The sequence below is a fragment of the Zosterops lateralis genome (genome assembly GCF_965231275.1).
Source record: "Zosterops lateralis genome assembly, chromosome: 1".
Classification (NCBI taxonomy): domain Eukaryota; kingdom Metazoa; phylum Chordata; class Aves; order Passeriformes; family Zosteropidae; genus Zosterops; species Zosterops lateralis.
In genome coordinates, this window is record NC_139762.1 from 4813796 (window position 1) to 4830913 (window position 17118).

Below are 17118 nucleotides of genomic sequence, written 5' to 3' on the forward strand. Positions count from 1 at the left end.
GTTTTATTTACTTCTGCTACTCCCCAGGGCCCTGCTCTGTAAGGAAATTATCTCTAAAAATGCTGTGTTAACTCCTAGAACAGCGTTTTTGTGTCTCACGTAGTGTGTTTACATAATTCCCAGTGCTGCCAGTCTCCCAGTGTCTGCTCAGGTGTTTTATTGCTCCATTTGTTCTGAGCCATGTAGCAGGAGGCACAGAGAATGCTCTGATGGATGCCAAGATATGTAAAAACATTGAAATACACCCCATAGCATGGGGGGGAAAAAAGGAGCATATTTTGAGAACACCTTTCAGGTGTCAGCTCAGCTGTGGTGTTTGTAAATATTCATGTCAATCACAGAATTGTTCCATTCACGGGGCTGAAAAATGCCAGGAGCTCCAGGACCCTGGAACTGTGTGTGAAGTGAATATTTTATCACAAGCTGTGCTGGGACCTCAGCAGTTGTGTAGTTCTGACAACTTTGGGACAGACCCCATGTTTTGTAAGCTGCCCTGCTTTGTGCTCTGAAAGCAGCTCCAAAGCTGCTCCTCAGAGCCAAATCCTTCCACTGATCACAGTCTACAAATCAGTTCTTCTCTTCAGTTTGGTTTTCTTTTTAATTTCCTGGTTGCTCTATGCAAGAAACTCACTAGCAGATGCTACAAGAGTAATTAGGGCAAATATCAATTCTCAGTGGTGAGGCTGCAGAACAAATAATAATTACCCAGCTCAGCAGATTGAAAAGGGGAGTGGCAAACTCATCAACCTCACCTTTAGTTCCTCATTGCACCCAGAAAAAAAGGGAGTAAAAAGAAGCTTAGGGCAATAATGGTGTACACCATTTTCACTGCTGTTTTGGAAACATGAAGAGCTGTTGGATGTTTGCTGTATAATCTGATATTTCTAGTAAACTTCTGAGTCTTTTGCAATCAATGGTAAAGCCAAAGGCTGTTTTGAGTCAGATTGAAACTGTAAAAGGTGCCTTTTTGGGTGTATCACATCCTGTAAGCTATTATTTTACTGACTGGTTGCATTTTTTTCCTCTCTCTCTCCCTTCTTTTCCAGATAAATTTTGTATTTTTATTTAACATAGTGAGGATTTTAATGACAAAGCTGAGAGCTTCGACCACTTCAGAAACAATCCAGTACAGGTAAGTCAGCTTGAGATTCCTGCTAACAAAGCTCTGCTTTGATTGTCCTGTCCTTGTCCCAGCTTTGCCTTTCCAGGTGCCACTGTTGATGGAGCTCATAAATTTATCTCTTTATCTGCCCACAGTATTTATTTATCTGTGCAGGCTCTCCAGAAAAGCCTGCCTGCATTTTTTCTGTCCATTCATTTCACTTCAAGGCTGCACGTGCCCCAGCACACACATGGGATCCCCTCCCTTCCATGAAATCTGAAGGATTTGATCTCCTGTGAGGAAATATTTATCAATTTCTATATGTACACAAGTGTATACAGAGCAGGTGCTGGTCCCCAGCACAGGAAGGACCTGGAGCTGCTGGAGCCAGTCCAGAGGAGGCACCAGGATGGTCAGAGGGATGGAGCAGCTCTGCTGTGGGGACAGGATGGGAAATTGGGATTGTTCAGCCTGGAAAAGGTTGTGGGGTGAGCTCATTTTGACCTGAAGGGAGCCTGCAAAAAGATGGAGAAAGATCATTTACCAGGGTCTGGAGTGACAGGACAAGGGGAAATGGCTTCACACTGACAGAGAACAGGTTTGGATGGATATCAGGAAGAAATTCTTCCCTGTAAGGGTGGTGAGACCCTGACACAGAGAAGCTGTGGCTGCCCCTGCATCCCTGGAAGTCTCCAAGGCCAGGCTGGATGGGTCTTGGAGCAGCCTGAGATAGTGGAAGGTGTCCATGCCCATGGCAGGGCTGAAAACTGGTTGATCTTTAACCTTCCTACCCAAACCCTTCTGGGATTCTGTGATTAATTTGTGCATACAGGAATTTAATGCCCCATTTCAAATGTAGGGGAGGGGAATGAAGGATGATTGTGCCCCTTCCTTTTAGCTGGTGCCAGAATCAGTGTAACCCCTCACTGGCCTGCATCACAGAACTGATCCTCAACTAATCATTGCCTTCATTTGGGTTTGGCTTCTCAGGTAAATCAGTTCCCAAACCCAGCAAAACCCCCCAAGCAGTGGGCTGGCAGAAATGAAAAGTCAGGGTGGAAGGTGGCCTTGCCCCTTCAGACACCAGTGTGGGCTTAGATCAGCCTTAACAGTCTGGAAGCAATTCCTCAGACACCAGGAGGTGCTGAGTGCCCTTCTCTTGTCATTCGGAGTATCTTGCAGGGTATTTGGAGGACTTACAGACTAACAGGTCCTTGCAGTAGGAAATGGCACAGCTTTTGTGGAGTGGGATCAGTCACTCTAACTCATTTCTGGATAAATCTCAGCATCTCAAGCTGAGTTGCATCTCCTGATGTCCCTCAAATCAGGCTGCTCTTGACTTTGGAGGCAGTTTTGCTGCACTAATGGGCTTTGTTATTTTGCCTGATTCCTTCCTTTTACTCCTGTCAGGGTTTTGCTAGTGAAGTCAGTGCAGTGGTCTGATGTTCAGACCCTTCTCTGCACATTTCCTGAGAAATGAAGGGGAAAATAACCCCTTTTTCTTGCTCAAACCTCATGCCATAAAACTAAAACTGGCTTGAAAAAGCCCTGATTCAAAGCTCAGAACATTTTTATCCCTTCTGCAGCTTGCAGGGGAGCATTAAAGACATGAGAGTGAATCAATCTACAGCAGCTGCCATTATTCCTGAACAGATGACAGTGATCTTATCCTTGCAGGCTCTCTGAGGGAATTGTCTTTTCCACAGCCTAAATGGAAACCTTTAGAATTCCAGCAAAGCCTGGGGTGAGCCTTGATGCTCTAAAGCAGAGCAGTGCAACCCTTTGCTAAACAGGTTTTCAATTGGGTGCCAGCTGGTTGGTTAAGGCTGTCACTTTATCCTGACACTGGCAGAGGTTTTGTGCTCCCCTTCCTGTCTTTATCGACCTGTTCTGGCTTTATTCAGAGATATATACAGACTTGGCCAAATTTCAGCCTTTGTGTTTGCACAGTGTCAAGTACAGTGACTTGCTGCTCTCAGCTGACACCCCAAGACACTGTTACAGCACCAAGAATAGGGATTAGCCTCTAATCATTCTGTTAATCACTGATGCTTCCTGGTTCAGCACCTGCTTTGTGATTTGTGATTCCTAAGACAAGCCCTGAGCAGCTGAGTTGGGCGGGCAGGTGTTGCAGAAAGTGTTTCCACTGCAAATAAAAATCCCATGGTGGGCACAGAGTGGTCTCAGCTGAGCTGGGCACTGATCACACTTCCCTGAAGTGTGAGAAATCACTTGCCAAACCTGCAGAGAGAGAATCTGAGGGCTTCTCACTCACCAAACCTGCAGAGAGAGAATCTGGGGGGTTCTATCCTCACTGATAGGAGAGAAAAGGAGGAAGAGAGCAAAAGAGAGGGATATAAATAAGGCTCCCATTCACCCCCTGGAGTTCAGAGTGTTGAGAGGGGGAACAGCAGGATTCAAAGGCTTCCCCAAGTGGACAGGCAGTGGTCAGAGGCTGTCACTCTTTCCATGCTCCTCCTTTCCACTCCCAAACACGGTTGTTCCTCCCTGTGCTCACTTGTTTTCTGTTCCCTGCCCACAGGAAGGCAGTCAAGGCCACGTTGGTTCTCCTGCCTCTGCTTGGCATCACCTACATGCTTTTCTTTGTCAACCCTGGCGAGGATGACATTTCCCAGATTGTTTTCATCTATTTCAATTCCTTCCTTCAGTCTTTTCAGGTAAGAGAGCAGGCTTAGAGCTGGATCAGCTGAAACAATCCTCAGTGATTTTCAGCCATGAAACTTCAGGCAGTGAAGTCTGTGATAGAAATACTAGTTGCAAATAGCTCAGCTTAGTTCACACATAGAGTTATAGATGTACAGGTGTGCCATGTGGAGAGGAAAACCCTCTCAGGTGTGGGCTGGAGGGATTCATCTCCCCTAACTCAGCACTTTGTTCAGCTCCTCACATAAAATCAATTGAGGGAGAGAAGATGTTTCATTCCACTGCCTGAGAGAAGATGAGGGATCCCCCTCCCGAGGTGCCTCTCTGTTCCCAGAGCACACAGTGGATTGAAACTTGGACTCAGTGTTACTAAACCAAAGGGAAACAGCTCCTACCTGTTAGACTTGCTGTTCTGTCCAGCTTGTAAGAGTCTCCAGACAAGTTTATGTGCTGTTCTCTACAGCCAACAGCCCAATTTTTAATTAATATTATAAGTTATGTAATGGGGTGATTTTTTTAAAGGATGTCAGGAATTTATTTTAACTATTTTCTCTGATTTGGAAAAAAAAAAAAAAAAAAGACATGGTGAGTATAAGTTTAGGACCAGTTGGTTTAAAAGAAAGTTGAAGCAAACACTCCCATAGGAAGACAACAAAACATTAACCAGCTGCATACAGAGAAATTCCTAATATTTTGCCTTCAAAGGTAATTCATGTCTCAAGGGATGGATCACTGAACAAACTTCTGGTGGAACTCAGGAATTTAGCTGGGAGGAAAGGGACAGTGTTTCAGACACACCTGAGCTGTGTTGCCCAGCCTGCTCTGGTGCATTCCCTGAGCCATCAGCACCATCTTCCCCCTCCCCTGAATTTACCTGGAGTTCTGACAGGATGGAGATGTGGAATTGCCCCAACTCTGTGAATATGACACAAACTCAAAAGCAACTGAAGACCTTGAAGGATCTTTAGCCACTCCTTTCTGCCCAGGTGTGTCCTGCAGCTTTACCTCTTGAACCAGGGTGGAAATTTGTTTGACATTGATATTTTTTCCTCCTGTGTGCAGGAACAAGTGCTCTAGAACCCAGAACATCGATACAAACATACACCAAATCTAGGGCTGAGTTACTGTTTTTACTGGTTGCATCCCACCACAAATCACAGCTGAATATCCAAAATAAAAAATGTCCCTTTTAACCTGTGAAGGAAGGAATGTTAGCCTTTAACTGTGAAATAATTCCACAGTTTTCATTCCCTAAAATTGATTGTATTTTTTAATCTGCTGTTTCTCAGTGTCTCAAACAAAAGCTTCATTGCTCATTAGTTCTATGAAGATGTGTGAGAGAAAGAAAGCACAGGGAGTCTCTCCTTAATGGTGATAAATAATTAGAGCCCTGAAAAACAAAACGGGCAGAATTCCACACAGAGGAATTCCAACCTTTGCAGTCATTACAGGGGTTTAGTCACAGCAGATTCCACAGAGCCTTTGAGCTCAGGTGAATTTAAGCACTCTGATGATGCTCTTGCCCTCATGACACCATCTAAAGCCATTAAACACCCCCAGAGCTGCCAGCCGTGGGACAGGTCCTCTAAGGGGTCTCAGAAATTGGATGCTGTAGAGTAATAATGAGCGAGATGGCTGATGGAGAGTGCCTTGAAAAATCAAAAGGGTTTAATAAGGATGGAAAATAATACAGAAAGCAAAACAACAAAGCCGAGCACAGCACAGAGACAAACTACTTGCTTGCTACAGCACCTCGAGAAAGTGTGGGGTTCCTTTGTTCTCTCTCTTTAGTACTTTACAGCCCAGGTGGGCTTTTTGGCCCTTGGCCCAATGAGTGAAACAACAGTCTTTGAGTTATATTTCCAGTTACAGTCTACACTTCTGGGCTGGCTCTGAGCCAATTATGAAGAGAAATCCACAGAACTTTCCAGCTAAACTTCTTAACATGTTTCCCTATTTAAACTCTTTCCCTATTTGGAAGCACCTGCTGGAGGTGTAGGGATTGCATCACCACAGTAGAGATGTTGTAGCCCAGCTGCAGGGACAGTCCCCTCTGTCAGTGGAAGTGTTAAAATGTTTCCCTAATAATTGACTGCTTTCTCTTCTTTCCAGGGCTTCTTCGTGTCAGTATTTTACTGCTTCTTGAATGGTGAGGTAAGTAATTCACCCTTGGGAGGTGGGATTTGTTTGAGTGCCTGATTACAGAGGCCTGAGATGTTTTTACTGGGGGTCACAGTCCCAGCATTCTCTTGTAGAAGGCTCTTAATGTGCACCCGAATTTCCCAGCCTTTGTCTTCAAAACTTTATCAGTTTCAGACTATTACCTGTGAGATTGGGGCAGAGGGAAAGAAGTTTTGAGATTATAAAATTTCTGTTCTTCATCTTAAGACTTCTTTGAAGTTCCTCATTAATTAAAAATATGATTTCTGGGCATAGTTAATTACTCCTGAGCTGGGCTCTTGTTAAGGATCTGCTGCAGGTGACCCGTTTCTATAGTGCCATGCGGAGCTGAGTGAGTTTGTCCATGTGGGTCATTATCTCTGAGTGATCAGTGCCTGTTGCATTCAGAAAAGAGGGTTGAAAACAGATAAAATCAGAATTAATATGAGGTACTACTACTCAAGCAAGAAATGCTTCACTAATATCCCTCAGTGTTTGATCTCAAAGTGTGAGAGATTTCAATTTTTTCCCCTGCTTACATTGTCAGTGTCTCATTGACCTGCATTAAAGTGTGTCATCTTTGTCCAGCTAAAATTTTAGTCTCTGCAGAAATTAATTCCATATTTCATTATTCCTGCTGTATTGGTATAAACTTTGTTTGTGCTGCTTCTTAATTTCATTGTGGGCTATGAGAAAGAATGGGCATGGCTGCAAAGCAGCAGTATTTTATTTTAAATTTTTTTTTGTATTTCTTTTATTTTGCATTAATAACTTTCCCTCTTCCTTATTAATTCTGAGGTGATGTTAACAAGGAGCAGCTCAGTTTTCTCACCTTAAGCACATGCCACTTTTATATCCTGGCAGCAAAGTTCTCAGTTCTCTTTCCAACTTTCCTTCCATAAATTGTCACCATTCCATTTGCCTCTTAAAAAAACAGGGAGTTTAAATCTTCCTCCAAAATACAGGTGCCTGTAGAACTATATTTAGATTTACTTTGGACTGGATGATTCTTGTGAATCCCTTCCAACTCAGGATATTCTGTGATTCTATTTGTCATATTCATCAGGTGTGCACTGTTAAAGCAGAAGGAGAATCTTCCTGTACACAGGAGGCTTTTAAAATGTCTTTTTTCCTTTTTTTATTATCACTTGTGTCCTAGTGACCATCAGGGGCTGGAGCTCAGGCTTATGTGATCTTAGAGCCAGTCAGGACTTTGTGTGACCCCACATCCTTTTTGTGGCACTCAGACTTGGAGCTGTGGGCTGTTCACAGCAGGTTTTCACTCTTTTGGCTGTTCTGGCATTCTTTCAGCCCTTTTTACTGGGAGAAATATCCAAATATCCCTTTCCCTCCAGCAGTCTGAAGCTGTCTGTCCAAAGCCATGAGCCAACTTCCCATCTCCTGTAGCTTTGATGAGTTCAGACATAATCAGAGCCTGTCAAAGGAGGATTACTCACCTCATGCACTTCTAGGCCTTGATAACAATCCACTGGGAGATCTGGAATGATCCCAGGAGTGATTTTCCAGCTGTGTCACATTGCTGTCACTGTGGGAACAGGCATTTCTGAGGAGGTCACTCCAAGGTTGAGACACCCAGCTTGGGATGTCGATTCATTTCCCTAAGCTCAGATATCTGGTGCTGCTGGGGAGGCTGCAGAGGATCTGAGGTATCTGTGTGGCTCTTACAGCTGATAGAGCATCTGGAGAAGATTCACATCTGGCTGGGATGTGGGAAAACCAGGTGGTATCTCAAATGGCTCTGTGTCAGTAATTCAAGCCAGTCAATACAACCTTTTTGCTTTTTAATCTTTTCCTCAGCTTAGGCTACAAGAGACACCTCCATCTGCTCACCTGAGCAGCTCCAATCTTTGCTGGCAGTCTGGGCTGGCTCTCCACTGCATGCCCAGACACCCTGCTGGCATGGGGGCACCCACAAAAGCTGAATTTGGGAGGGAAATGCTTCCCTGTAGCATTTTTTGGCATCGAATGTGCAACTTCCACTTGACTAACTAAATCATAACAACTCTCTGACTGCTTCTTTGAGGTATAACATTAGTCCAAACCCCCCAAATATTACAATATTGTCTATTTCAAAACTGTGAAAAAGCTATGGGCTCATCTTAATGTACTGGGAGAAGTTTTTTTTGGAACATCATAAAGGATAAAATTGCCTGTTCTGGTCTAGCCTCACCTTTGCACAGCAGTGAAGAAAGCAGCAAACTCAGTGAATATTCAGAGCTTTCTGAGTGTGTTATCACACTGTCCAGAGCACAAATTTGCATCTTGCAGTAAACTATTTTAAATAAAAGCTGAGCTGCTCCCAGCCAGGCATCTCCACTAGGAGCGGTGATGAAGACAATGCCACTCAATCCCCATGAGGTGCCAGATTTTGCTCAAAAAAGGGGAAAATAAACTCTGAGGAGTAGCCTGAAAGTTTCATAGATATCACTGAAGCTTTGTTATTATCTCCTCAGTGAGGCTGATGTTCCTGTCTCTGTGGTAGATGGGCTGATAAGTTACTGTCTCAGAAGGTTTTAAATACTTCAGGTTTTCCAGTTAGAGCAGAGCTGGGTTCCTTAAATGCATGGAATGGTCTTTATCAGGTTACTCATTCCCCACAGAGCCAGGCTTGCTCCAAATGATGACACAAGCAAAAAGCCTGGAAAATCCATCAGTTGAGGCTTTAATAATGCTGTGATCTCAACTGCATCTCTGCAACCCCATATTTGATACACATCCCGCTGGGTATTTACAAACTGCCAGTAACTGTGTGTAGCAGAGCTCAAAAATTATGGATTGTCCTCAGAAAAAAACTCAAAATATCCTTCATGAGATGTTCAATAACTGCTTCATGTCCAGGAGACTTGTCCCTTCACAATTTATGTGTTTCCTTTTGCTGTGGGACTAAAAACTGCTATTCAGTGGAAGACAGAGGAAACACCACTGTGGGTTCCTCAGGTGTGAAAGAATGGCTGTAAGGATGTTCTACTCCCTACAGCCTAAATAACCACATTAAAAACCCTGATTTGGGTTTGTTTGGGGTTTTTTTTCCTGAGGCTCAGTGTGTGATTTCACTGAGTTTTCTCATCAGGAAGTATTTTTCAGGAAGAAGGAGAATAATAGCAAATATAGGAGAAGGGGTGATGTTGTTTTCAGCAGCCACTGAGGGACCCATGCAAAATTCCTTTCCTCTCAGGGCTGGAATGGGATGCAGCCTTTGCACAGTTGTGCTGGATTTTAATCTTCTCAGAATAAGGAGAGGCTACAATTAACCCCAGCCCTTTATGAGGAAAGGAAATTGTGCAATGAATTTACTGCCTGTATTTTAAAGTGCACATAGAGATTTTGCAGAGAGATTTAGTAAATGTTGAGACTATTTCTCAATCTGATGTGAAAATCACTTGGTTTGGGTACAGGGGATGTGTTAATCGCAGTTACTGGAATCTGAGCAAATGGCAGAAATAATTACTTAAGGCTGCATTTCGATAGAATCACAGGAAATGGAACTCTGTGTGCTAACAAACCTGTGTGAACTGAAAATAAAGAGGAAAATTCTGCTGGCTCTGGTAGCTTTATGCTGTATCCCTCAGTCCACTTCCCACAATATCTGAGCATTGCAGTCTGTGTAGCTTCAAAACCTCTCTACAACTAAAAGATGTTGATCAAAATCAACATCTTAAAAACACTCAGAATGTGAGAAGCTGTTCCAGAGAAGAGTTTGCCTACAGAGCTGGCAAGGCTTGGACTCAATGATCCTCATGGATCCCTTCCAAACTGAGATATTTTGGGATTCTGGGATTTTCTTATATGCAGTTTTTGTCCCTTCGAGTTCTGTCTTTGAAGTTTGGAAAATGAAACAGCTGAGAGGTTTTTCCTCTGCGACTTCCATTGATTTAAACAAACATACCTTGAGATCTAACCAAAAGTGACACCTTGGTAACACCTGATACCACCAAAAAATGTCCTGATTTTCAGTGATTTGGTCTCATAGATGTGGCATCACTGAAGGGAAAAAGTGAAGCCATTAAATTGTAGTCCATTTGCAAAGAATTTTAAAGGGGATGAGTTTATTTCCTTTGTTTTTGAGTGGACATTTGCCCTGGGCATGCAGTCACCTCCCTTGCCCTCTTTTCCACAGAACACAGTGTTTCACAAAGCTTCTGGACTGGCTTTCTTGGCTGCAGTGAGAGAGGGTGTGTCAGGCCCCTCAGCTGGAGATAAAAAATCAGAAAATCAAAGAACCAATCTAAAATCATCAAGTTCAACCATTAACCACACACTGCCAAGCCCTCCACTGAACCATGGTCCCATCTACAGTTTTTGACACTTCCAAGGATGGGGATTCCCACAGTTTGTTTTTCAGCCCGTTTCAATGCCTGACCACCCTTTCAGTGAAGAAATTGTTCCAAAGATCCAATTTAAACCTCCCCTGTTGCAATTTGAGGCCATTTCCTCTTGTCCTATCACTTGTGAGGTGGGAGCAGAGCCCAATCCCCCCCCTGGCTGTCCCCTCCTGTCAGGGAGTTGTGCAGAGCCACAAGGTCCCCCCTGATCCTCCTTTTCTCCAGGCTGAGTCCCTTTCTCAGCTCCCTCAGCTGCTCCTCATCAGATTTGTGCTCCAGACCCTTCCCCAGCTCTGTTCCCTTCCCTCTTTCCGAGCTGACACTTTATACACAAATTATTGCAGTGAATCCATGGAGGAAAAGCAGTTTAGATTAAAAGTTTACAGCTTTTTATGTTTTATTGCTTCTGAAAAGTTCTGAAGCTGTTTTGAATGAAGTGTGTGTGCCATGGATGGACACAAGGGGCCGTTGGCACTTGACTCATTAATTTGTTTAGAGAATTTATGGAAAAGACTTATCTGGTTTTGGACATAGAGAAACACTAGAGGGCTAAAATATGCAAATTTCATTTAATTCAAGTGGAAAAGAGCATCTCTGGACTTCCAAGAAAATTGACAGTGAGAGGTTTCTGAGAATTTGAGATGTTATGAAAACTGGCATAATGAAAAATCTGTATGCATTTATGTTGGATGCCACTTCAGAAGAGTGAACAACGCAGCTTGTGAACTTCTTTTTCAATGACTGCAAAAAACAAGATGCTCCTCCAAATTTTTTTCAGTCAACTTACTAATCATAAGACTGAATTTAATTTCAGATAACACTGGATTTAAAAAAAAAAAAAAAAAAGTTTAGGATGGAATTTTTTTGGAACAAGGATAGACTTCACAAGAGCACGTAGTGACAGGACAAGGGGAAATGGCTTCAAATTGAGAGAGTGCAGGTTTGGATTGGATATTGGGAAGAAATTATTCTTTGTGAGGGCGGTGAGGCCCTGGCACAGGGTGCCCAGAGAAGTTGTGGCTGCCCCTGGATCCCTGGAAGTGTCCAAGGCCAGGCTGGACAGGGCTTGGAGCAACCTGGGATAGTGGAAGGTGCCCATGGTGGGGGTGGGATTGGATGAGATTTAATCCAAGCCTTGGTGACTTCCAAGCCAAACCATGCAATGATTGTGTGATTCTGTGAATGCCTTGAAACTGTGCTGGAGAAATGCGTTCCCACACAACTCCTGCTGGAGAATTTTCACTGCAGGTCACTTTTTTGTTTCAGTTCTTTAATGTGCACCTTCTTCTCAGGGGAAGATGGGTGCAGCACTTCCAGCATTTCTCTTCTACCTTTGACTGATTCCAGATGAAGCTTCTTCAGAGGAAGATGGATCTTCCACCCAGTTCCCTTCCTGGTGTCGTGTCTACCTTTTAGCCACACCTTCTCAACAGTGATGGTTTTCTCCTGAGACAAACTAAAATATTTCAGAGAGAGGCAAGGAGTGCTTTTATAGTGTTTCATATCCCAGATAGGTCTGGCTCCACTCCTGCTACCTCAGCAATGATGATGGGAACAAGAGGATGACGGAGGAATAAGAATCTCTGCCTCCAGGGATCATTTATTCTTGTTACTGGGTGCTTCATGCAATTTCCAGTGACCACTAGATCCCTCAGGGAGTTCTGTGATCCTTGGAAAGGTTATCAGCCATGATGGGAGATCCCAACACAGAGCTGAGAATGGAGGTGACAGTGTTTGAGAATAACCCATGTCTTTAGAGGGATGGTGCTTGATGAGGGGCTGCTCAGGGAAGAGCAACGTCCACTCTGAAACTGAGTGAAGGGAACAAGGCAAATCCTGATTAAACAGGGAAGAAAAAAATGTAATAATAAGGATCTTTAAGCACTGGAAGAAGAGCTCAAAAGTGTTCTGAAATCTCTGTCCTTGTTCGTGCTCAAAATTACTTGATAAGACCCTGACATAATCTCAAAACTGGATAAAACCACTGTGCTGGATGTGCTCTGATCATGGCATGGGACCAGAGGCCTTCTGATGTCCCTTCCAACCTTAATTTTTCTATAATTCATGGGTTCTGTGTCCATAATTAAATGCCCATCCTTCATTTCTATCCATATCCTGGATGGACACATAACCAGCCAGACCTAAGTCTGAAAACATCCTTTTAGAGCCTGAATTCTTAGCTCAGGACTCAGATTCGGTGTTATCTGACCAATATCAATAAGCATCTATGAAATGACATTTAAAATGGAAAGCAATTAGCTGGCTTGGAGAGAAAACATCATCACAGAGGAATAGATCAGATGCCACTGTAAATTATTCTCACAACAAGGTGCAAGGCAGGGATAAATATGTTTCATTTTTTTTCTCTTGACCCTTTAGCCAAGCACCATCTGTCTCTCAAAATCTATTAAGCTCGAAGTGGCTTCCTTTGATCTGATCATCTTGGGAGGCTGTTCATTAGAACTGCCAACTCTGAGTCACCCCTGGAATGGTTACTCATCATCCCCCTGCCCATCAGCCCAGCCAGGCTCCACATTATTCATCCCGAGCCCAAAGGACATCTATTAAACATTCCTTAAAATCTCTGAATAAATATGAATATGGAGGTGGAGTAGAGGGCTAAAGTTCAATTCCATCTGCTCTGAGAGTCCTTCCCCATCCCATTTTCCTGGTCATCACACCACTGCTGATGTGAGGGTGACTTCAGAGCACCCAAAAAACCACAGGGGCTTGAGGTGGGCTGGGTGCACCCATGGACTCCCTCTGCTGTGGGTAGTTCTGGTCCTTTTTGGCCCAGAAGAAAGGAGCAGCAATTATTTATACACAAAAATGTGTGGCAGATCTTTATGCCCAGTCAGAATTGTTGTAGCTTCTTGAACTGTTATTTATGATAACAAAATTTCACTGCTGTGGTCTTAGAAATAAACTTTGACATCCCAGGCTGGCAGGTGCTGTGAAAATACCCCCAGATTGTAAAGAATTGCTGCCAAAGACCCTGGGGAAAAAACAAAAATAAAAAAGGGGGAATTACAGACAAATTAAGCAGGATAATTTTTGGGGGCAGAAAAACAACCCCATAACAATGTTACATTAACAGTGGTGTGATGTGGGGTACCTGTTGAAACAAAACCCAACATTCTACCCAAGCTTTGGTTTTGTTCCCTTTGAGCCTTGCAGGTTGTTTTGGCTACATCCCTTGCTGACCTGGGCAGGATTAACTGCTGACAATGGCATCTTCCTGGGGGTGTTCAGCTCAATATTTTGTGTGATGGTAACATGAGCACCCTTGGCCTGAGGGGTGTTGGGTCTGTGGGAGCCCTGCAAAGCCACACCAGCAGGGTAGGGCACAGGTGCAGCTGCTCAGTGCTGGAGTTTATCTATTAAAAACATGGATGAAGACACTCCTGTCTCTCTGGGAGCATTAAAATTCCTCACCTGGAGATCCACAGGTGTGTCAGCCATGGAGTCTCTGTGCTTAGGCCACTCTGTGTCTTTGTTTCAAATCATTCTGTGCTTGATCCTTCCGAGGACCTGGAGAGGTTTGACCAACAGCTGCTTCACAGCATTTACTATTAAATACAGCATTTGCCATCCCTCCTCCCTGAGAGACACCCTGAACCTTTGGAAAACTTCTAAATTACCATTTAAGGCATCACCTTATATTTATTTAAGTTCTGTTAAGAAATGGATGAGATTTTCCCCCCCAAAATCTTAAACACCTAATACATGCACATAACCAGCTGAGCGTATCACATTCAGCTTCATTTATAGGCAGTGATTCACACAAATGAGGGCAGATTTCAACTGAACTATTTTAGTTGTCTCTTTTTGATGAGGTGTTGCCAATACCTTTAGCCTTACTAAGTCTCTGCTGGACACAGGGAGAGGCCAGGACTTCAAAAATCTCATGGAAGTGAATTTCACTGCAGAGTCAGGCTCAGTGAGACCAGTGCCTTGGAATTTAAAGATCTATTTTGCTGATCTGGACATTGCTTGGAAGTCCCTCTTGTCCATCTGTAGCTTACAAAAAGATGGATTCAATCTTCATCAACCTTCCACAGTTCGCACTGCTGTTTGAAGTTATTTAAAAGTCCAAAATTACTCTCCAGTCACCTCCAACTGCAGAACAAGGATCTGAAACACAGCACAAAAGGTGCTTAAATGGAGGTGGAAGTTGTTAAATTCACCACTGCAACCTGTTTTCAGAGAAAAAAAAGAAAATCAATCTTTTTTAAAGCCCATCGAGATCTATGTAAATCTTGCTCATTTAATTAATTTGCCTTCTTATCAGGATTTCTGGAAATAAAAAGTGGCATTTGAGCAAAGCAAGAACTTAATCAGTCACAGACTACTGAACACTGTGAATATACAGATTGGATATTAGGATTAAATTCTTCCCTGTGAGGGTGGGGAGGCACAGGGTGCCCAGAGAAGCTGTGGCTGCCCTGGATCCTTGGAAGTGTCCAAGGCCAGGTTGGATGGGGTTTGGAGCAACCTGGGATAGTGGAAAGTGTCCCTGCCGGTGTCAGGAGAGTGGAATGAGATGATTTTTAAATTCCTTCCAACTCAAACCATTCTGATATTCTGTGATTATTCTACAGACAGAGAGGACCTGCTGTCTGTCTGGCCCTCATTTGTCAACACTTCCAGGTGAGGGATGTCCCCTGGGGACAGAGGATCCCAATAGTCCTCATTCCAACTTCCATTACCATGGCAGCTCATTTATTCCTGCTTTTCTTATCATACACCTACATAACTATTATATTTTAGTATTATTATGTCAAAAAGCCCCAGGTGAATGGGCCTCTTTGTTCTGTGTAAGTGGATCAAAACTTATTCCTTTCTGCTAATGACACACGACATTTCTTCCAAAATCTGGTTTTTGATGTTGCTCAAGGTTCTTTTGTCAGCTCATTTCTAGTTGATGGCTGCAAGAAATTAGCCAGTGTCTAGCACAGATAAGAGCAGTACAAAGTTGATGTTTATCTTGTCAAGAGAAAACCTTCTCTAAATGTTTTCATCCTTCTCTCCATCTCTTTCATTATTTTTATTATTCTGCTGTGGAGGAGAGGGAAGAGATGTTTCTAACAATTTTTTTTTATTTAATATGATCTAAAAGTTTGACAAGTCCCTGGTTAGGTGATGCTGTCAGAAGAGAAGAACTGTCACCCACTGATTTGCTTTCATTCCATTATCCAAATCCTTTTTCTTGACTGTTCCAAAGCAGTGCCCACACTCTGTAGGCACAAATAATGTTGGCAAACCTGATTTGACCACACGCTCAGAAACTGTGATTATTCACTGTACACAAAGCAGAAAGAGCTGAAAAAGGCAATTCTCGAAGAGGACCTATGTGCAAAAAAAAAGACAGACCCAGGGTCAACACAGGCGCCCAGCTCTGTGCTCAGAGCAGGGATAATTTTGGTCCTCTCAAGCAACTCAAGTTCCACAGAGGTGAGGCTGATAATTTGTGTTCCCAAGACTCCTTGTGGAGCTCTAACCACAGCCTGGAGCATCCTTGGGCTGTTACAGGCCACTGCTGGCAATTTCAGGTCATAAATGTGCTAATGCTGGCTCTAGGGCATGCTCCTGACTCTAGGAATGCTTAATAAATAAATAGAGGAGGCTGCTCTTCCAGAGATTAACAACCATATTTGATAGTTGGTATTTTTCATCCTCTTTTTCTTTTTCTTTTCCACTGTGCAACAGCTTTATTTGGTGTCTTATTACAGCAGCCACAGCCAGGTTTTTTTTATTTTCTTACCTAAAGTTAAGCTAGAATTTTGTTTCTGAGTTCAAGTACAAGATAGAAATTTGATCTTAACCATTTCTGCTTACACTCTGGTCACATACTAATTGCAGTTAATTAATCTGTCATTTAAAAATGCTTTGCCCTCACCCTTAAAAGTGCAGATGCCATTTCCATGTGCCCAGTTCATTAGGAATGACCCCAGCTGTACAATAAGACAGCATTTTTGTTATTTCTTTTAATCCTGTCTCAAACCATATCACAAAAGCCAACTGCTTGTTTAGACTCACATCTTTATCTCCAGGTGGCTCTTTTTGACTTGGTTGGCTTGAAGCACAAATGATAAATCTAATCTGGCTTCATTGGCTGAGTAAGTATCTCTTCACACTGGTTGCTCAGAAAAGAAAAAATTTCACTGCAGAAGACAGGAAGAAATTTTTCTCTGACAGTATCTTAGCTTTTGGTGACATCTGGGGAGAAAGGAGCATTCCAGAAGCAACATCCTCTGCATGTCAGGTCTTCATGGGACAATTTCCCGTGGCAGTGGTCTGACACTTCATGTGTTGCTTAAAACACTTGCCTGAGGCGCCTAGCCTTCAGTTAAGCTGGATTTGTACCCAGAGGAGCAAGGACTGTTCCATCCCACATATCCAAGTGCCATCCTCAGGGGAATTGTCTCTCTCTCTCCACTGTCTGGATTGGAAACATAAATAATGGATCCAGGAATTGGACGGGGCTTGGAGCAACCTGGTCCAGTGGAAGGTGTCCCTGTCCATGGCAGGGGGTTGGAATGAGATGAACTTAAGGTCTCTTCCAACCCAAACCATTCAGTGATCCTGTGATAATTGGCCAGGACTAGGTGTGAATCTCTCAGGGGAGGTGCCTCCCTCTTTGCATGGGCTCTGGCACATGGATTTCCCTGTGGGTGTGCATTATATCCTCCCTCCCATCCAGAATCAGGAGCCAGGATCTCTCTGCCACTCCAGATGGAACCATGGTAGGTTTGCAAGTAGTGAACTTCCAGAAAAGTATATTACCATGGCACAGCTTTCCAGTGTTCCTGCTTTCCCAGGAGGGTTCAGTGAGCCAGGGAGATCAGT

General features: G+C 43.4%; 1 protein-coding gene and 1 long non-coding RNA gene across 4 annotated transcripts in view; one reads left to right on the forward strand and one right to left on the reverse strand.

The window, feature by feature from the left end:
* Nucleotides 1-17118, reverse strand: part of LOC310907600 — a 544908-nt gene that overhangs the window by 212016 nt on the left and 315774 nt on the right. The window lies entirely within an intron of this gene.
* Nucleotides 1-17118, forward strand: part of CRHR2 (corticotropin releasing hormone receptor 2) — a 140792-nt gene that overhangs the window by 118600 nt on the left and 5074 nt on the right. For all 3 annotated transcript variants that reach the window (XM_083882073.1, XM_083882074.1, XM_083882075.1), the window contains 3 exons: nt 1047-1132; nt 3645-3780; nt 5879-5920. In XM_083882073.1, the coding sequence (XP_083738199.1) occupies nt 1047-1132; nt 3645-3780; nt 5879-5920 (264 nt within the window). The remainder of the gene's footprint in view (nt 1-1046; nt 1133-3644; nt 3781-5878; nt 5921-17118) is intronic.